The 20,317-nt window shown below is 40.7% G+C and overlaps 1 protein-coding gene across 1 annotated transcript in view; it reads right to left on the bottom strand.

Moving 5' to 3' along the window:
* Positions 1 to 958: 958 nt before the first annotated feature.
* Positions 959 to 20,317, bottom strand: part of Znf398 (zinc finger protein 398) — a 32,108-nt gene continuing 12,749 nt past the window's right edge. Inside the window, exons 3-6 of the mRNA XM_027428514.2 lie at positions 12,248 to 12,374; positions 11,805 to 11,918; positions 7,027 to 7,140; positions 959 to 5,122 (exon numbers count right to left, since the gene is read on the bottom strand). Of these exons, the coding sequence (XP_027284315.1) occupies positions 3,966 to 5,122; positions 7,027 to 7,140; positions 11,805 to 11,918; positions 12,248 to 12,374 (1,512 nt within the window). The 3' untranslated portion in view covers positions 959 to 3,965. The remainder of the gene's footprint in view (positions 5,123 to 7,026; positions 7,141 to 11,804; positions 11,919 to 12,247; positions 12,375 to 20,317) is intronic.

Genomic DNA, 20,317 nt, shown 5'->3' on the forward strand with positions numbered 1-20,317 from the left:
ACCTTAGGCTAGGCTGACAGGTCAGCAAGAGCCTCCCCAGTTCTGGGATCCAAGCCCATGGCATTGATCCTGGCCTTCTCACGAGTTCTAGGGATTAGACTCAGGTATTCATGCTTGTATAGCAAACACTTTACTGAAATATCACTCCAGTCAGTCCCTAATTTTGAACCTCTAAATATCTTATTTATAGAAACCTGAAATGTGCCAAAAGATTAGTCTATTGTATATGTCCCATATAGTAAGAGACTGGCCCATTGCTCCAGTGAACCAGAGTGAAATGAGCAGTCAAAAATATCCATCTAATGGCACATGCCTTTCATCCCAGAACTTGGAAGGCAGAGGCAGGAGGATCTCTGAGTTCAAGGCCCGCCTTGCCACTACAAAGACCAGCTTGATCTACAGAACAAGTTCTAGGACAGCCAAGGCTACATAGAGAAACCCTGTCTCAAAAAACCAATGTGTGTGTGTGTATATCCAAATATATATATCTATATATATATAGATATATATAGATATATATGTTGATATATATATATATATATATATATATATATATATATATATATATCAACATCAGGTCCTCATCTGAATGCCTAATTGCTACTCAGGCAACTGCAAGAGGCTGCTTTTTGTTGTCTAAGGAGCTGAGGCTTAATAAGAGGGAGGAATGTCCTGTCTCCCTCAAGAAATAACTTGGGATTTCCAACCTATTGAAATGAAAGGAACTTAGGTACCTTTGTTTCAGTGAGACTTTTTGAGACAGAGACAGTATTTGTTATTGTCTCATAAGCCATGGGAACTGGCTGAGGTAGATATGGATATCATCTCAAGAGAAGCCTAGGGGAACCCCTATCAGAAACTTTGTAGAGTTTATTAATGAAGGAAGTGATTAGAGCATGGCTGTCTCTGGAGGTCATGACTAAGGTGTTTCCATTATTAAATGGCCTGCAGGAAGGGATCAATCATCTTTCACTTTCTAAACAATTAACCATTTATTTTCATATTTGTGGCTGAACCAGAGGCTCATTCAGTGTTGACAATAAAAACTCCAGCAAGTAAAGAGTAGTTCTGGTTAGAGCCAACTCTTGGATGCACTCTGAGGAACAGTTTTTGGGCCATCATCTAGGGGACAGAGAGATTAGTAGGACACTTCTGGGGGTTCCTCTTCCCTATAGGAACTAGTCATGAGCACAAGGTTCCAGGTGCCTCTTTAGTTACAGGGTTAAATGTATAGTTTCTCTCAAGACACCAGGTAGACATTCTACTTGCTGAAAACTTCTGTTGAATTTTACATTTTCCAATGGGCCTCTTTTGAACTTTGACAAATAGGTTCTACTTGATAGATTGGTGAATGGAAAGAATTGATTATACAACAGCTGAAGTCCCTACTTTGAGCCAGACTAAGGATTAGTATTGATTCCACATGCTTCCAAGTTTCTGGGATGGCCCTGCACATTCCCTTTTATTTGGTTTTATGGCTCTTGTTTGGTTGGCATTTGAGCTATATTCAAGATCCCTGCTGGCTATGGCTCCTAACAGAACAGGCACTGGGATCCGTTGGTATCACTCTGGTACATAGGCCTCTCAATAACTTTTGCATCCTTGGTAAATCTGTTGAGTTCAGATGAACTTTAGATGTTATCTAGCCCCACACTGCAGCTTCAGTAGGTATCTCTTCTTCAGCTCACCCTGAGGATAATACTTTGATTCCTTCTTTTTCAGGTGCAAATATCACATTCAAGCCCCTAGTGGGCCACTAATGAAGCTGAACCTGATTTTGGGATTTCAGAATTCCCAAGTTTTCCTGTGGGATGGTCCAGATTCTGGCTAAGCTCTTTATCCCAATAGACCACAGTTCTGCCATCATCTGTCTTGTTTATCCCTTTGGGATTTTCCCTGCCAACAGGCTGAAAGTTAGAACAGCAGGCTAGGTCTCACACATACTTCTTATGTTTCCTGGGATCCTTGGTATTATTAATGTCATGAAACAGTGATTTATATATATGATTGTCCTGAAGAGCAGCATGTTCAGGTAGAACGTTGACAGGAGCACAGTAACTAGGCAAACACCATCATCTATCATGGTTACACCAACTATGAAAATTGAAGGTTGGGCCTAGTAATAAGGAGAAAGCATTTTCTTCCTTACCCAGAAAGTGTCATGTGTAAACAAACAGTTATAGATCGCATTCTAGATATCACAGAATATTCTGGGGGAATGCAGGGTGTGGGAGTAAACAGTTTCCTGTCCCAAATACAGGGCCTCTTCTACTGTAGGGCCCACTAAGCAGAACAACAAGACAAACTGATTTCCACCAAGTTTCTACACGAGTTTCTCTGCTTTGGTTTTTCTGCCTCATTTGTCTTTGTCTGGACAGAAGCCAAAGGAAGGACAGGATTTTGGCAAAAAAGAAAGTGTGTCAAGAGATTCTTTCTTTTTAAAAAGATTCTAGAGGTTCACCTTTTCTTTCAACAGCTTCATTCTGGTGACAGAAATGTGAGAGCTAAAAAAGGAAGAGGACACACCCGTTTGCACAGATACTTAGGGATAGAACTAGGTTCAGGTGCTCTCAGATGACTGAGTCCAAGAGAAGAACACATGGTAGCCATGACCCCTCAAAGTACAACAGATGGCTGAGCATGATAGTTCATGCTTTTAATCCTAGCATTCTGGATGCAGAGTCAGGCAGATCTGAGTTCCAGGCCTGCTAGGGCTACATAGTGAAGTCCTGTCTAAAAATAGCACAACAGGTAAGGCAGATATGATTGATATCTAGTTCTCAGTGACTGAGGAGGGGTCTCACTCTGTTCACTGCCAGGGGGGGTGGGAGCAGGCAGAGATGAAAATCCTTTCCTCAAGCACGTCACATTACAACACTGCTATCACACCAGGAGGGAACAAAAGCCCTGAGCTCAGTGGCACTTTCTGAAGTGTTGGATGCCTTGACAAAGTACTGTAAGGATTGTAAAGATTGTAAAGAGGTTGGGCATGATGGTGTACCCAGAACATGAGGCAGAGGCAGGAAGATCTCAGAGTTCAAGTCCAGCCTGGTCTATGAAGCAAGTTCTAGGCCAGGATATACAGGAGAGAGAGGTGGGCAGAAGGGAGGAAGAGAGATTGAGAGAGAATCAAACATCAGAAATGGAAAAACAAGATCACCGGCTTGAAGAAAAGGGATGACTCTAAACTCATGATTCAGGCAAACTTTTAGACCATGATCTCACTGTTGTATCTGGGATTTCTGGGATAGTTAGCTCCTAAACCTGAAAAAACTCTCCTCCTAATTTTCTAACTAGGACTGTGGTAAAGTTCTCTACCCTTTTAAAAGCTGATACAAGAGTCTGAATGTTTCAAATCAAGCTAGTAAAAACTAAGAACTGTCCCCTTAAATAAGCTAAAAAAGTCAGCTTTCTTGTTCATCAACATTAAACAAAAATGTATTAGCAGAATCTAGGCCTAGGAAGGCAGCCTCCAATAATCATGTTTAAGGGAAAGGTGTGAACACAGGTGTGAACAGAAAGTAGCTAGTTTCACAGTGACATAAGAAGCTAAAGCGCATTCTCCCAACAGTCATCTCATCACTGAGGGGTTAAAGAAAGGCTCGGAGCATTCTCATGCCTCCAGATGGCTTTGAGGTTTGGGGGCTCTTTCCATGCATCTGTTTCTACCTAGAGGCAACTCTTACCTGCTATCCTGACAGAATGACCAGAAGCTAAATCTCAATCCCAAACCCTGATTTTGTGGTATCTGAAAAGACATAGGTGCTGGATTCTCTTCCAGTTTTCAAAATATGGTATTCTTGTACTGTTGTGGACTTCCAAAGCACAAGCATGTCTCTAGTTGAGTATAGACTCCCAAATTCCTTTATGTACCAGATAATAATTACTGTGGGTTGTGGAGCTTGTAGGCTTTCTCCTTGACCTTCTGCTCTGCTGTGAACATAAATAACCAATGGGCCACAGGTCTACAAAACCACCCCTCCATTCCCTTCCCCATACCACTGACTAGATTCTAGACCTTCAGTGCTAACACCTAGGCCAGAGGTTTCCAGGGCCGTTAAGAGTGGACCAGGTGGGTCTGGTGGCTGTGTGGAAGGATCCCTATCACCGGCACAGCCTCCACTGTGACCGGTCCGCAGGTGGTCCTTGAGTGTCTGCTTGTAGCGGAAGCTCCTTCCACACAGTGCGCAGGGGTAGGGCCGCTCGCCTGTGTGGATGCGCTGGTGCTTTATGAGGTGGTGTTTGCGGATGAAGCTCTTGCCACAGTGCAGACACTGGAAAGGCCGCTCACCTGTGTGCAGCCTCCGGTGGTTTAACAAGTGTTCCTTACGCATGAAGCTCTTGCTACAGTCTGTGCACGGGTATGGACGCTCGCCTGTGTGGATCATCTGGTGACGAATCAGTGCAGAGTGGCCATTGAAGTCAATGCCACACTGAGGACAGGAGAAGGGGCGCTCCTGTGCATGTCCCCTCTGGTGCAGCAGGAGACTGATCTTCAGGCTAAAGCTACGACCACACTGTGGGCAACGGAAGGGCCTCTCGCTAGCATGGGCTCGCCGATGGCTGGTGAGTCGAGCCTGGTCAGCAAAGCGCTTGGGACAATCAGGACAGGGGAAAGGGCGGTCAGTGCTGTTGTGGACCCGAAGGTGGTATGTGAGTCTTGAGGGGTGAGTAAAAGTCCGGGCACAATGAGGGCAGGTGGGTGGTGTTTCGCTGGCATGGTCCTGGGAGGTGCTACCGAGATCCATCTGTGGGGCAAAGTGCTTAGGACACTGTGCACAGGTTAAGGGGTGTTCAGCAGCATGGCTACATTGATGTGTCATTAACATGTCTTGGTTGAGACTCTTGCCACAATGGTGGCATGAGAACATCTGCTCTCCAACTGGAGGTGGAAGTGGGTAGCTTCCTAACTGAGTAAAAGTCACTTGTCCTTCTGAGGCTTCAGGCAAGTCAGTGGCTGTGCGTCCAAAAGGTGTCATGGGTGCACACTGCTGGCTTTTGAAAGCTACATCTGAAAACGTATCCTTGGCTGCTTGTGGTAGGGGGGCAGAAAAGGCGACTGGAACTTCAGGACACAAGGAGGCTCTAGCAAGGTCTTCAGCTTTGATGACAAGTTCTTCATCTGAAAGAAGAGACTCAAGAGTTATGTCACCAGTACCTCTCACATTCCAACCAGTTCTAGCAGGTTACTCTAGGAGCTAACTGTTCAGATAAGCTCAGGAAAGAGTTCTCATTACTAACAAGGCCCCTGTAGACTGTGTGCCAAATCATTACAAATGTAAGACTGAATGTTGATGCTCCATTTTGAAAAGGAATAGCCTTAGCACCAATCTTCCCTTATTATTTTCTTTATGTTTCACTTCTATTCAATAACTTTCTCCATTGCCTGTCCTAAAATCATCTCTTTATTTCTATTCTACATCCTATAAGATAGACTCTTCCTTGAAGTCTGCTGACTCTGTCTTCCCAGAAATAAGAACACTTTCCTCCTTTTTATCTGGCCATTCTGTGCTCTCTCCCTTTTCCAGGATGTTTCCCATCTCTCTTCCTGTCTTCCTAAATCACAGTCAAGTCTTTTAGGCCCATTCTAACCTCACACTCTTTACTAGGGATGGGATTGGTGGTGGGGGAGGTAGCAGGGCATGAGACAAGGTTTCCTGTAACCCAGGCTAGCCTCAAATTTGAGTCTAGCCTTGAATTCCTCAAATGCAGGGATTACAGGTTGGCTTTACACACCCTTGGTTATGCATTATCTAAATACCTAAACTAAAACTGACACATTTTCCAAACCTCAAATGTCTTTAAGTCATACATCTAACTCACTGTGGTACACCTAACAACAGACATGCCTAGTTTGGTATGTATGTCTGTGGCATAAATTTTCTAAAGAGCAGAAACCATCATATTCCTCAGCTGTACTTCCTAGAGTCTAGAGAAACACTGGGCACAGACATATTAAAAAGCAAAAAACAAAACAACAACCCCCCCAAAAAAAAACCCAATAGATTCTATTATGCTATATAAACAATGGAGTCCTTTCTGATCTTCAGATTCTCTTTTATAAATTACATTGTTTATCTTATGGAACGGGGGATTTGTGCATGCCATCTGCAAATGTGGAGGTCAGAGGACAACTTGTAGAAGTTGGTTCTCTCCTTCCACCCTGTGAGTCTTGGGAAATCAAGCTTAGTCAGGTTTGGCAACAGGTGCCTTTACCCACTAAAGCCATCTCATTGACCAAGAATCTCTTATATTTCAAGAAGTAAATCACAGTTGACCCTAAATTTCATTATAGAAGGAAACACTTGTTTCTTTGTCTATCATTATTTTTTCTTTTAATGAAAATATTTCCATTTGCACTCCTCCAACATTTTTGCCTATTTCTCTCTACCCCACTCCCCATTTTTGTTCTATTATATTTTGGTTGATTGATCTATTAGATTGATTGACTGAGATAGAGTCTTGTTATATAACCCTGATTGGCCTAGAACTTTCTGCCTTCTGAGTGCCGGGATTACAGGCCACCACACCTGGCTCTGTTCTTTCTAAGTGATTTTCAAATGCTCTGTTTTTCTAATTCCCATATTTCCTTATTCACATATATACACTTACTATTCTTCCTTTAACAATCCCATTTTTCTTTTGTGCATGTACCACACTTTTATCACTGATATACCCAGTCCTAACACTTCTAATTTGCATGTAAGAGTATGTTTTCTGGGCTGGTAAAATGGCTTGGTGTATAAATGCATTTGCCATTGAGCCTGACAATCCGTGTTCAATCTCTGGGACCCACATGCCCTTGGATTTCTGCATGTGCCTCCCCACACCCTAATAAATTAATGTTTTTTAAAATGTGTTTTCCTACTTAAAATTTATCTTGGTGACCTTTTGGTTTCATTTCTAACCATTATCTTTCCTTTCTTCCTCCATGTTCCTTATCTTTCCAGCAACTTTTCAACTGCATTTTTCAGTCACTCCTAGTGTGAGCTGGATCTACACATCTCTGTTCCCTCTGTCACTCACCAGCATAGGAGCCTTTGTACAGCTCATTCTCTTTGGACTCCTGGGGGACTCCAACCTGAGGCTCTTCCTCTTGTTTAATCCAAGACAGGATATCTGAGGTTGAAAGGCCAGGCTCTGTTTGTGGAGAAAAAGAGAGAATGGTTTTCAGGGACTTGATTCAGAAGGTAAAATTGTGCTGGAGAGTTGACTCTAGTTAAGGCACTTGTTGTACTTGCAGAAAACCTGGGTTTGGTTCCCAGCACATAACTATTTGTAATTGTAGTTTCATGGGATCCAGTGACCTCTTACAACCTTATTGGGCATGCAGTACACAAACATAGATGTGGGCAAAATATTCATATACATAAATCACTTAAAAAGGTAATATAATCAAGTTCATTTGATAAGCATGACATTATTAATTTTTTGGTTTTTGTTTGTTTTGGGTTTTTTTTTTTTTTTTGAGACAGAGTTTCTTTGTACAACAATCCTGGCTGTCCTAGAACTTGCTTTGTAGATTAGGCTGGCCCTGAATTCACAGATATCCACCTGCCTCTGCCTCCCAAGTGCCACCACTTCACTTGGCATTATTAATTTTGTACTTTTTTTCCTTTTCTTTTCTTTTCTTTTCTTTTCTTTTTTTCTTTCTTTCTTTTTTTTTCTTTGCTATGTGACTCTGGTTGGCCCTGAATTCACACCTGCCTCTGCTTCTGAAATACTGGGATTAAAGGCATGCACCACCACATCTGTTTACTACTGCTTCTTTGTTTTTTCTTTTAAAGACATAATCTCATGTATCCCAGATTGGCCTCAAATTTGTTATGTGACCATGGAAGTCATTTAACTCCTAATCTTTCTGTCCCCACTCTACCTGTATTGCTGAGAATACAAGCTTGTGCCATCATGATTGTGAAATGTGACTATAAAACCCATATTTCTGATGAATAGAATTTCATTCATTTGGGACCTTCTCATAGCAACCAGCCCTCTACATTTTTTTTATTACATTTTTAGTGTGTGTGTGTGTGTGTGTGTGTGTGTGTGTGTGTGTACTAACCACAGTTTCCCCTCCCTCCTCTACTCCTGTTCACCCCCCACACTCTCATCTACCTCCCCTGCTCATCCTCTCCTCCTCCATCTCTATTCAGAAAGGTGCAGTCCTCCCATGGGCTTGAACAAAGCATGGCATATCAAGTTGAGATAGAACCAAGCTCCTTCCCTGGATCCCAAAAGCCAGCTAAGTACCAGGGACAGGTCCTGATCTCACTGCTAGGATCCTTATAAACAGACCAAGCTACACAACTGTCACACACATGCAGAGGGCCTAGGTGGGTCCTATACGTTCCTTAACTGTTGGTTCAGAGTCCATGTGCTCTCATGAGCTCAGGACAGCTGTGATTATCTACTTTCACTCTATGGGTTTTTGGGATCAATTTCAGAGCATTAGGCTTGACAGCATATATCTTTACCCACTGTCTCAATGACCCTACCTTTCTCTTCTTTCTTTCTTTCTTTCTTTCTTTCTTTCTTTCTTTCTTTCTTTCTTTCTTTCTTTCTTTCTTTCTGGCTTGCTTTCCTTTCCCTCCATTCCTTCCTTCCTACCTCTTTCTTTCTCCCTTCCTCCTTCCTTCCTTCCTTCCTTCCTTCCTTCCTTCCTGTCTGTCTGTCTTTGGTGGGGAAGGGAGGCAAAGTCTCAATTTGTAGCCCTGACTGACCTAGAACTTCCTATGTAGACAAGGCTAGCCTCAAACTCACAGAGATCCACCTGCCTCTACCACCACACCCCACCTTCGTATGTATGTATGTATGTATGTATGTATGACCAAAAATCAAGGAAGGAACAAAGATAAGGCTGTACTTAACTTACTAGTTTTGTTTGTAGCACACAGTAGGAAATAGAAAAAAGCAGGTTGCTGTTGCTGAAATTGACACTTTCCTGTTTTCCCTATAGCAGACAGTTTTTGGGCCCTATTCTTACTCAATCTCTTCTTTCTGCTCTGGGCACAGTTATATTCCACTAGTTTCTGGCTGATTTAAAAGACAATGGAGGAAGCAAGAGAGATGGCTCAGCAATCAAAAGCACTGTCTGCTTTTCCAGAGGACCTGGGTTCAATTTTCAGCATCTACATGGTAGGATAGTAGGTCACAGCTATCTGTAACTCCAGCCCCAGGGAATCCAATGCTCTCTTCTGTCCCCCATGGGCATTGCACACATTTGGTACACCAACAAACATTCAGGCAAAAGACCCATACACATAAAATAAAAATAAAGATAAAGCACTAAAGAAGTAGAGGCAGGCAGATCTCTGTAAGTTCAAGACCAGCATGGTCTACACAGAGAGTTTAAGGATACACAAGGCTGCAAAGAGAGACCCTGTGTCAAAAAAGGAGAAGAAGAAAGAGGAGGAATAAAGGGAGGAAAGAGGGTGAGAGGAAGGGAGAAGGGAGAATGTGTGTGTGTGTTTAAAAAGGCATTAAAAAAACTTAACATGGTGGTATATGTCTATAATCCTAGCATTGGGAGCTGGAGATAGAAGATTGTGAATTTGAGGTTATGAAGAACTTTATAGCTGAAGAACATAAAAAGACTGTTTCAAGAAACAAAACAGGGGCTGGAGAGATGGCACAATGGTTAAGAACACCGACTGCTCTTCCAGAGGTCCTGAGTTCAATTCCCAGCAACCACATGGTGGCTCACAACCATCCATTGTAAGATCTGGTGCCCTCTTCTGGTGTGCAGATTTACATGGAAGCAGAATGTTGTATACATAATAAATAAAGTCTTTAAAAAAAGAAACAAAACATACAGTAGTTATTTGTTTTTATTTGCAAGAAATAAAACTATAATTAACCTACAAGGCCTTTTGAAGAGCTAACTATAGAGAGCTTGCATTATTCTCTGGATATTAGCAGCTTTCTAACTAGCCCAATTTAGCAAAAAAAAAAAAAAAAAAAAAAAAAAAAAAAAAAAAAAGAGGCATCCCAGGCCTCGGCTATAATAACGAACACAACAGCTGTGAAAGAGTATGTGTGTGAGGGAAAGTGGAAGAAGGACTGGAAGAGACAGACAGACAGACACACACACACACAGAGTGAGAGAGAGAGAGAGAGAGAGAGAGAGAGAGAGAGAGAGAGAGAGAGAGAGAAAGAGAGAGAATGATGAAGCCCTTTGAAGGGGGAGAGTTCTTTCAAAAAGAATCCTTAAGTCCTAAAGGACTTAATATATCTCTTCCAAGGTTCTGAAAGCAGTGACCTGTGCCATTTAATAAGCAAATATAAGGATCAATCAAATGGTACACACTTATCAGCCCTTGGGAAGACTGCTAATTGCTAATCAGTTATCATTGCTTTTATATCTTTTCAGTTGACAAGGCTACAAAGTACACACCATTTATTTTGGATTCATATTTAAGATTACTGGATGTGATGATTAGCTGCAATTGTCAGTCTGACATAACCTAAGAAGAGTCTTAATAAGGAATGGTCTACACTGGGTTGGCCTGTGGTCATATTGAACTGTGTAAAATGAATAAATCAAGCATGCACTCTTGCATGCATGCATCCATTTCTTTTGCTCTTGACTATGGATGAGATGTGACTGACTACTGCAGCTGGAGCTTCTCCACAATGATCGACTGCCGCCTGAAACTGTAAGCTAAAATACATGCTTTCTCCCCTAAATTGTGTTTTGTCAGGACATCTTATCACAGTAATAGAAATGAAACTAGAACAAGAGGTTAGTAGTCTTCTCCACTGGAAAGAACCAGGACTCATTTCCTATGTCAGAAGGGAAATTCAGCACAGGCTGAGACTGCTCATCTTGAGAAGGAACTAGAAAGCTGTTCTTTATACACACAACACTTCCCTACATTGCAAGAGCATCTTACTATGTATGCCTCATCTGCCAGCAGTATGCTTTCTTCTGACTGCCTGCTTTCCTTTTACAACTCTGTAATTTGAGTACTATAAGCAGAATAGGCCTGTGTGGTAACTCCCAGGAAACCCCGAGTGTCTAATAAGCTTCTGTAATGGCATTTTGTATTTGTTGTCACATTCAGTGCTGGGGAATTAAATGTGTTTGGGAAGCTTGCTTCTGCTGCTTCACATCAATCTGCTGTAGTACATCTTAGCTGTGAGTATGACTGCAAGCTGAGTCCTGTGAGAGTTTTTTTTTCTTCAATGTTACACATTGATTGGTTCAAGTTACATGAATCACATTCTCAAGTTTTCATAAATATCTATACTGATAATCACCATTGCAAGCTAAAACTATAAACCATAAAAACAGTATTAAGAAAATCAAACATGACAGGTGGCAGCCTCAGTGTAAGGCTTTAATACTAGCACTCAGGAGGAAGAGGCAGGTGGATCTCTTTGAGTTCGAGGCCAGCCTGGTCTACAGAGTGAGATCCAGGACAGCCAAAGCTACACAGAGAAACCCTGTCTCAAAAACAAAAAGAAAGAAACAAAGAAAAAGAAAATCAAACACACTGTTTGATCACTTTCAGCAAATATGTACTGAACTAAATATATGCAAAAAAGAAAAATATATACCACAAAAGAAAAACAGGGAAGGGGCTATTGCTCAGTGGTAGAGTACTTTATTAACATGTAGGAGGTACTGATGTGTAAAGGACAATGTGATCATTGTGCTCCCTTAGTATTCAAATGTCCATGCAAAGTGTAAAGTATTTTAGCACTGAGTGTCTCTGGACACCTCTAAACCACACTTTCTTCATATTAAGCTCCCTTCTCTGACCAGGAAAAGGAGTTTAAGAGTATATACTCTTTTCTCTTACCTTCACTGGCATCTGCAGGAATCTCACTTGCCTCTGGTCTTGGCTGGTCATCTGTACTGTGTTCTCCTTCTGGTTGAATCTGAGATAAGACATCAGGTTGACTCATGGCATAATCTAGGAGAGGGAAATGGAAAGCAGGTATGACAAAGAGATAAATCAGCATGGTAACCAAGCAGCAGCTGAATGTTTGAGCTCCACAGTCAAGGAATTAATTCCCTTTAGATCCCTTATCACCTCTCTTCATCTATGAACCTCCAACTATTTACTCAAGAAAGGAGGTAAAAGAAAATGTAACATATGAGAAAATAACACAGCAGGTTAGCTCTGTCCTCTGTGGCTTAAAACCAGATTCTGAAATGTATGAGGACACTGCAGGAAACGCAACTATTTAAACCCTCTGGGACTGTCGGCACCTCCTTCAAAAGGTGCCCGCTCAGCCTCACCCATGGAGATGAGAGACTCGCAGTTGCCCTTCATGATATTCTTGTAAAGTTCCTTTTGCCAGTCTTCTAATTTTTCCCACTCCGGGGTGGAAAAGTAGATGGAGACGTCATCAAATGCAACAGGCACCTGAAATTACAATCACGTGGGTTAGACGGTCTCCCACCCAAGTCAGTCACTCAGTAAGGGCTTTCCTCCGCTCACTGGCTACTTCACTTACCTTTTACAACCTCAGAGGAAGGTCAATAAATACTCTAGGGCCCTGAGATGGCTCAATGAGTAAAGGCATTTGTCATCGAGCTTTGTGACCTGGGTTCAAATGCCACAACCCATGGTAAAAGGAGATAAGTACCTCCTAGTTATCCTTGGACCTTCATACATGTGCTGTGGTACATTTGCACCTGATATAGACACACAAAACATAGATGTAATTTGAAAAACACTTTAAAAATATTCTAAGCTGGGCATGGTGGCACATACCTTTAATCCCAGAACTTGAGAGGCAGAGACAGGCGGTCCCTGAGTTTGAGGCCAACCTGGTCTACAAAGTGAGTTCTAGGATAGTCAGTGCTACAGCCTGTTTCAAACCAAACATAATTTTAAATAACTTATGCTGTTTTTCCTTGGGTTTTTAAATACTATTTTTATTAATTGAGAATTTTATTTATTAGCCTAGTCTTTTTTTTTTTTTTTTTTTTTTGAGGGTTTCTGTGTGTAGCCCTGGCTGTCCCAGAACTTGCTCTGTAGACCAGGCTGCCTCTGCCTCCTGAGTCCTGGGATTAAAGGTATGTACCACCACCACTTAGCATTGAGAATGTATACAATGTATTTCAATCATATTTATCCCCTCTTCACAGATCTACCCCCACCTTCCTATCCACCCAACTTTTTGTTCTCTCTCTAAGTCCAACTTGTGATGTTCAAATATTCTTGGGTGTGAGGCCTGCCTGAGAAGCATGGTTGACCTACCAAGAGTCATACCTTTTCTTTTAATGTTCCCAAACTTATCACTGATCATTAATAAAACCCTAAAACCCTGACAAAACACAAAATAATATGTAGCTGGAACTCTTCCTGAAACATATTTAGATGTCTTGTAAACATGTGACATTGAGTGAAAACATCTCAATGTCACATGTTAAAACCTCAAGCTGTACTATCATGTTACCTGTTTGTATCTGCCATTTCTTAAAAACAAAACCAAAAAAAAAAAAAGAAAAAAAAAAACATTCCTCAGGATATCTGACTTTTCTAGTATTATGTTTGCCTCTAATTCTTCTAATCTTTTACCAATATTTCCCCTTGATGCAGTTTTCTCCTGCACATGGAATAAAGGAACATTCCATGTGTCATGACTAAAAATCAATAGGATTTATGTTAGAATAGCATGTATTGAACCAGAATTTAAATTTCTCTATATATCCTAAGTCTTTTTCGAAGCCTTGCATATTCTTTTCTTGCTGTTGCTTTTACAAACATTAATTTTCCTCCATATTTGTTGTGTTTTTCAGTCACTATGTAAAGTCTTCATTTGCCTTTTCCTAAGGATTATGTTGCTCAAAATGTCAGGTCTTAATCATAACCTTCACTCCTTCTATATCTTATATGTTGATTTAGCTTATATAAATATGTGTCTATATAGTGATTGTACTTTATTTGTATCTTCTTGGGCTGGGGTGTTACTCAGTTGGTAGAGTATTTGCCTAGCTTGTATAAAACTCTGGGTTCAACCCCCAGAACTACATATGCCAGGTATGGTGGTGTACTCTAGTAATCCTAACACTCTGGAGGTAGAGGCAGGAAGTCCAGTCATTCCTGTCTCATGACTTTATGTCAGCCTGCCACACATGATCATTTCAAAAAAAAAAAAAAAAAAAAAACATATATTCTTTCATACATCTCAACACTTGACAATATAATTTCATGTTTTACATAGCTGTTCTTCTTGGTAAAGTCATTTGTAAAAGAAAGTTTCTTCATTGGGTGAAGGAGCTGTGGAAGGATTCTCATTAGGTTTTTGCTTCTGTTCTGATATATTGGATCTGGAAATAGAAAAGCTTTGATGTCAGGACCAGTCCCCATGGCCAAAGAAACTCTTGCCACTTGTGTCCAGATTTTTCTTTTAAAGAGCATGCAGAAGGAACTAAGAAAGTCCCTTCTCAAAAGTATCTGGAATTATTTTTGCAACAGTGTCAAGCTATATAGTATAGGCTGGCTTCCAGTTCTCCATCCTCATGCCTTAGCCTCTCAAATACTGGGATTACAGGAATGCACTAACAGCTTGCATACTATTTTGATTTTTTAATGTGTTCATCTACTCTTTTCCTTAGGATGTCTTCCAAAGACATATCTTCTTTTTCTCTTAGTTTCTGTTTTCCACTCTGAGAGTGCTCACAGGAAAGGTCTAGGATGTGTCACAGGCGAGCTTGATATAGTCTTAAATGAAATGTTTTGCCTATTGCTTTGTTTTTGTTTTTTTGTTTTTTTGTTTTTCAAAACATGGTCTCACTATGTAGCCCTGGCTATCCTGAAGCTAGCTATGTAGACTAGGTTGGCCATGAACTCACAGAGATATGCCTGCCTCTGTGCACATGAATATAGGTGCCCTTGGAGGCCAGAAGCGGGTGTCAGATTCAGAAGCAGGAGATACAGGTGGTTGTGAGTTACTGTATGTGGGTCCTCTGAGAAGCAGCAAGTAGGCTTAACTGCTGAACTACTCCTCCAGTCCCTCTAATTCTTCATGGGCCTCTAAGACTTGTACTTTCTCCTACTGTCTCTTGAGTTTGCATTCATGAGAAGATTTTCTCTTTCTAGTCCACTGTAGTTTGTCTTCATGACTACACGTTTCTTCTCTGATGCATTCATTCAGCCCAGACTTTTCATTCAATCACTGTGTCTGTTTCTTTCTCTTTTGATGTCTTTCCAACTTCTAGTGACACTTTTTCAGCTTGGCTTCTTAAATTTTAGCATCCCTGTTTCATCCTCCTCTACCATGTCCTCTACCAACCAAACATTGGTTTATGTTTGGCAATTCATTCTTTGATTAAAAAATTAGGTCACTTAAATCTACAAAATACCTATTTGCTATATTGAGTCATAATTTTCATTGTTTTCAATGCATTTTCTATTTCCTGCATTTCAATGTTTGCAACTTGTTGATGTTTAACCAACACTCTGAAGTTCCTTTATGGCTAACTCTATGCCATCTGGAAAGTCTACAATTTTTTCACATTTAACTTTTTCAGATTGCTTCTAGACATCAGGCTCCACTTTCATTTTCTCTAAGTACACGAATCTGTTTTCATATTCTATTTTTTTTTCTTTTGGTGGGTGGGGTGGGGTGAGGTGGAAAGATACCCGTGGGTGCTGGGAACCAAACTCTTATATTTTTGGTTTCAAGCATAGCCTTTAACATCTAAATCACTTCTCCAACCCTCAAATTTGTTTTTCACTTATAATATAAAAGTACCACAAAGTACCATAATTTTTGATAAATGTCTACCTTTGTAGCACATATTTTACATTGTTTTAAGATTTTATTTATTATGTATACAACATTCTGCTTCCATGTATATCTGCACACCAGAAGAGGGCACCTCATAACAGATGGTTGTGAGCCACCATGTGATTGCTGGGAATTGAACTCAGGACCTCTGGAAGAGCAGTCGGTGCTCTTAACTTCTGCACCATCTCTCCAGCCCCACATATTTTACGTATTAATTCATGATCTTTTTTAAGAAATGGAGGTTTTACTATGTTGCCAAGGATGCTCCTCAGACTCCTGAGCTCAGGTGCACAGCACTGCCCTAAGTCCCTTTAAGAATGCTATGTAGAGCTGGGTGGTGGTGGCTGCAACAGGTAACCTTAGCACTGGGGAAGCAGAAGCAGGCCAATCTCTGTGAGTTCAGGGCTACACAGAGAACCCTGTCTCAAAAAAACAAACCAAACAAAACACAAAAAAACTCACCATGTAGTATTTATCAGCTGTTTTTGCACATTTTATTATCTGACTAGCTATCCATTTTATCTTGAATCTTATTCCTTTCTGTCCAGTTCACACCTAGGTCTTGTTACTTCCAGTTTTTTTGTTTTGTTTTGTTTTGTTTTGTTTTTATGGTTTCTGGGACTTGGGGTGTGTTTTTTTATTTTTTTTAAAGATTTATTTATTTATTATGTGTACAGTGTTCAGCATCAAATCTCGTTACAGATGGTTGTGAGCCACCATGTGGTTGCTGGGAATTGAACTCAGGACCTTTGGAAGAGCAGGCAGTGCTCTTAACCGCTGAGCCATCTCTCCAGCCCCTACCTCCAGTTTTTTGTTTGTTGTATCTAGTTTGAATTTTTTTAAAGTTCATTAGTCAATGTATTTCTTGTTCAGTTTTATGTGATTTACTGACTTAAAAGACATTTTGTCTGGCAGTTCTAAGTTTTGCTTTTTGCGATGCCTGGGGTCAACCCTAGGGCTTTCCACATGCTATACAAATGCTCTACCACTGAGCTACATTCCAAGACTCTTTTGTAGCTTTTTTTCTCCAAGCAGGTTAGCTTATAATTTAACTGACATTATCAGATGTTAGAGAACAAACTCATTTATTACATTGACAGTCTTTGAAGGACATTTTGGGTTGTTTTTTTTTTAGAGATGGAGTATTTGTATATAGCCCAGTCTGACCTAGAACTTGCTATGTAGCCAAGTTTGACTTGGATTTGGTGCTCCTGTTTCCACCTCCTGAGTGTTGGATTCTAGGGATGTGCCACCAAGCTCAGTCTCTTTGGAGATTTTCTACTTGAGTAAACAGAATTCTAACACTTCAGCCTCTGAATTTTTTAATTTCTAAAAGACTTAAGTTACTCACTCTATTTTATTACCTATTTTATTATTTATTTACTTAGTAATTGAGACAGAGTCTCATGTAGCCCAGGCTGGCCTTGAAGAAATGATCCTCCTACCTTACCTCTCAAGTGCCACAATGACAGGTCTATGTCACCATGCCCAGCTCATTGGGGTTTTCATTGTTTTTTTTTTTTTTTTTTCTCTTCCAAAATTCATTTAAATTCTTTCTGGCATTCAGATTTTTGGGTTTTGTTTTGTTTTCCTGTATTACAAACCCTTGCATGTACTAGGTGAGGTGCTCTACCACTGAACTGCATCCAATCACCGGTGTTAAGATTCTGATTTAAGAAACCTATATCCTGGGTAGTGGTGGCACATGCCTTTAATACCAGTGGCCCAGCCAGGAAAATAAAAAATAAATGAATAAAAAAAAAAAAAAGAAACCTAAGCCCCTGAAAGACACATAGAATAAATAAAGTTAAAAAAAAAAAAAACAGAAAAAAAACCACAAGTGTTAGCTGGAGGTGGTGGTATGTTACATGCTTTTGCTTTTAATCCCAGCACTTGGGAGGCAGAGGCAGGCAGATCTTTGTGAGTTCAAGACCAGCCTGATCTACAGTGTGCTACAGGGAAAACACTTATCTCAAGAGAGAGAAAGAGGGAGAGGGAGGGAGGGAGGGAGGGAGGAAGAGGAGGAGGAGGAGGAGGAGGAAGAGGAGGAGGAGGAGAAGGAGGAGGAGAGGAGGAGGAGGAGGAGAAAGAAAGAAAGAAAGAAAGAAAGAAAGAAAGAAAGAAAGAAAGAAAGAAAGAACGAAAAGTGCATGGAGAGCCCTGTTCTTTCACTCACAGGTCTATGCTAGATCCCTAGTTTTAGGTTCATGATAATTCAAGTTTTTATGGAGCTAGTACCTTATAGCATCATTTCTTCTAAGTCTTCATTTTTTTGTACTAATTCCCCCCTGAGCTCTTCAAACACAACAGAAATTTTTCTTGGTGACTTTGAGTTCATTTCATAGCATGGCATGTTCATTCCACATTCACTTTCAGAGTCTGATGCTAGTTTTACTTTATTCTTTGGTAGTTGGTTACTTATTATTTTATTTTTGAGACCAGGTCTCACTATGTAGCCCAGGCTGGCCTGGAACTTGATATGAACTCACTGAGCTATGCCTACCTTGAGTGCTGGGATTAAAGGCCTGAACCAGAAGTTGATACCTTTAGAAGCCCGACTAAGAATCTGTCAGCCCACTATCTTTTCCAGGAGAAAAACTAAGGAAAAGTGTCCATATTGAAAAGTGAGCTGGCAGTCATGAAAACTTCTGGCTTTCCTTCTTTCTTTTCAGTTTTCTTTCCAGGAATATTTCCTATTTCCTTCTTACTAAGGCAGAACCTACAGGCCACACTGTACCAGTTTATACATAGGCTTACCCAAGGGTAGGGAAGGGCACTTCCACAGCTCTAGCTACTCACATTCACGTAATCCATCTCACAGTACACTGGGGTTAAGCAATGAGACAATGGGTTAAATGATGTGGTCCTATACCTAACAGGTCTCCCAGCACATAGAAGGTACAGAAAGCAAGAAAGGAAAACAAGAGGGCATAGAAAGGAGGAGTCAGAGTAGCAAGAAGGAGAAAGTGGAGCAAGGAGGCACAGCAGCATGATGAGGAAAGGCAGAAGCAGGGAATAGATAAAACTCAAGTACCAAAGAAACCAGAGAAGTGAGGAAGAGCAGCAAGGGGAAGGCCTTGAAGCAAAAAGGAGGCAAAAGAGCAGCCAAAGATTCCATCTGCGGCACAGATGGAATCCCCAGAGAGTTCTGGAGGAAGAGAAGATGCCACTGGAGAAAGCCCCTTTCCATCTCAGCAGACCAGCTTCCGCAGGAGTCCCCACCCCAGACTACTGTCCTTCCTCCTCAACCTCCTTATTCAATAATATTTTCATTGTTTTATTAATTTTTCAGATAAGGTCTCATTATATAGCCTGGCTGGCTTAGAACTCACTGTAGAACTTAACTTGATCTGGAATTCATGACCCTCCTATCTCAGCCTCCAGAGTATTATGATTACAGGACTATGCCATCACTCCTGGCTTCACTAAATAAATCTTAGTATCTACTTAGCTACAAAGCATTCTGTGAGATAATGAAAAAACATGCTGGAAAACTTAAGGCACAGCCCATCTTCTAGGTCACAATGGAAAAAGGAGTTAACCTGTAGATCTATGCATTTTGGGAAGGTAGAAACCATTACTTACAGTCACTTCAAAACAGTTCTTTTTTTTTCTCTGTTCTGTACTTTTTAAAAATTTTTATTTATGATGTATACAACATTCTGCTTCCATGTATATCTGCACACCAGAAAAGGGCACCAGATCTCATAACGGATGGTTGTGAGCCACCATGTGATTGCTGGGAATTGAACTCGGGACCTCTGGAAGAGCAGTTGGTGCTCTTAACCTCTGAGATATCTCTCCAGCCCCTGTACATTTTTTTAATTCTTTAATTACTACTCATATTTTCGTATCCATACCCCCATTCCCTCACCCTCCCATCCTCCCATGTCCCCCACCAGCCCCCCAACCCACCCCCCACCTCCTCCCCAGGGACCTTCAAAGTCTGTCATATCATTTGGGGGAGGGCCTAGGCCCCCCTTGCTGTATCTGGGCTACAATAGTGTCCCTCCTTCTGAACATCCACTACAGGCAAAGTTCTCCCTAAGTACCAAAGTTATTAAAGTATAGTTTCTGTCCAAAAGAAACATATGATTAAAAGCAAATTGATAATAAAGACATGAAATTTTAGAAACAGATTTCTAATAGAGATGGGATGACCATGAAAGAGATGGAATTTGTATTTAGTCTATAAGTTTCAGGCTAGCCTGGTCTATATAGGGAATTGCAGGTCAGCCAATGATACATAATAAGACCCTGCCTCAATAAATCAAATACAGAGGGAATGAAGCAATGTCTCAAATTCTCTGAGAAAGAAGTATTTTTACAAAATCTTAAAGCTAGTTAAAATACCAACCTCACATTAAATAATTATTACTCTGTGTTTTTGTTGTTGTTTGCTTGTTTTATTTATTTATTCATTCATTTATTTATTTATTTATTTTGGATACTGTCTTGCTATGTAGCTCAGGCTATTTATTTATTTATTTATTTATTTATTTATTTATTTTGGATACTGTCTTGCTATGTAGCTCAGGCTAGTTGAGAACTCACAGCAATCCTTCTG

This window comes from Cricetulus griseus, chromosome 8 (genome assembly GCF_003668045.3).
Source record: "Cricetulus griseus strain 17A/GY chromosome 8, alternate assembly CriGri-PICRH-1.0, whole genome shotgun sequence".
NCBI classification, from domain to species: Eukaryota; Metazoa; Chordata; class Mammalia; order Rodentia; family Cricetidae; genus Cricetulus; species Cricetulus griseus.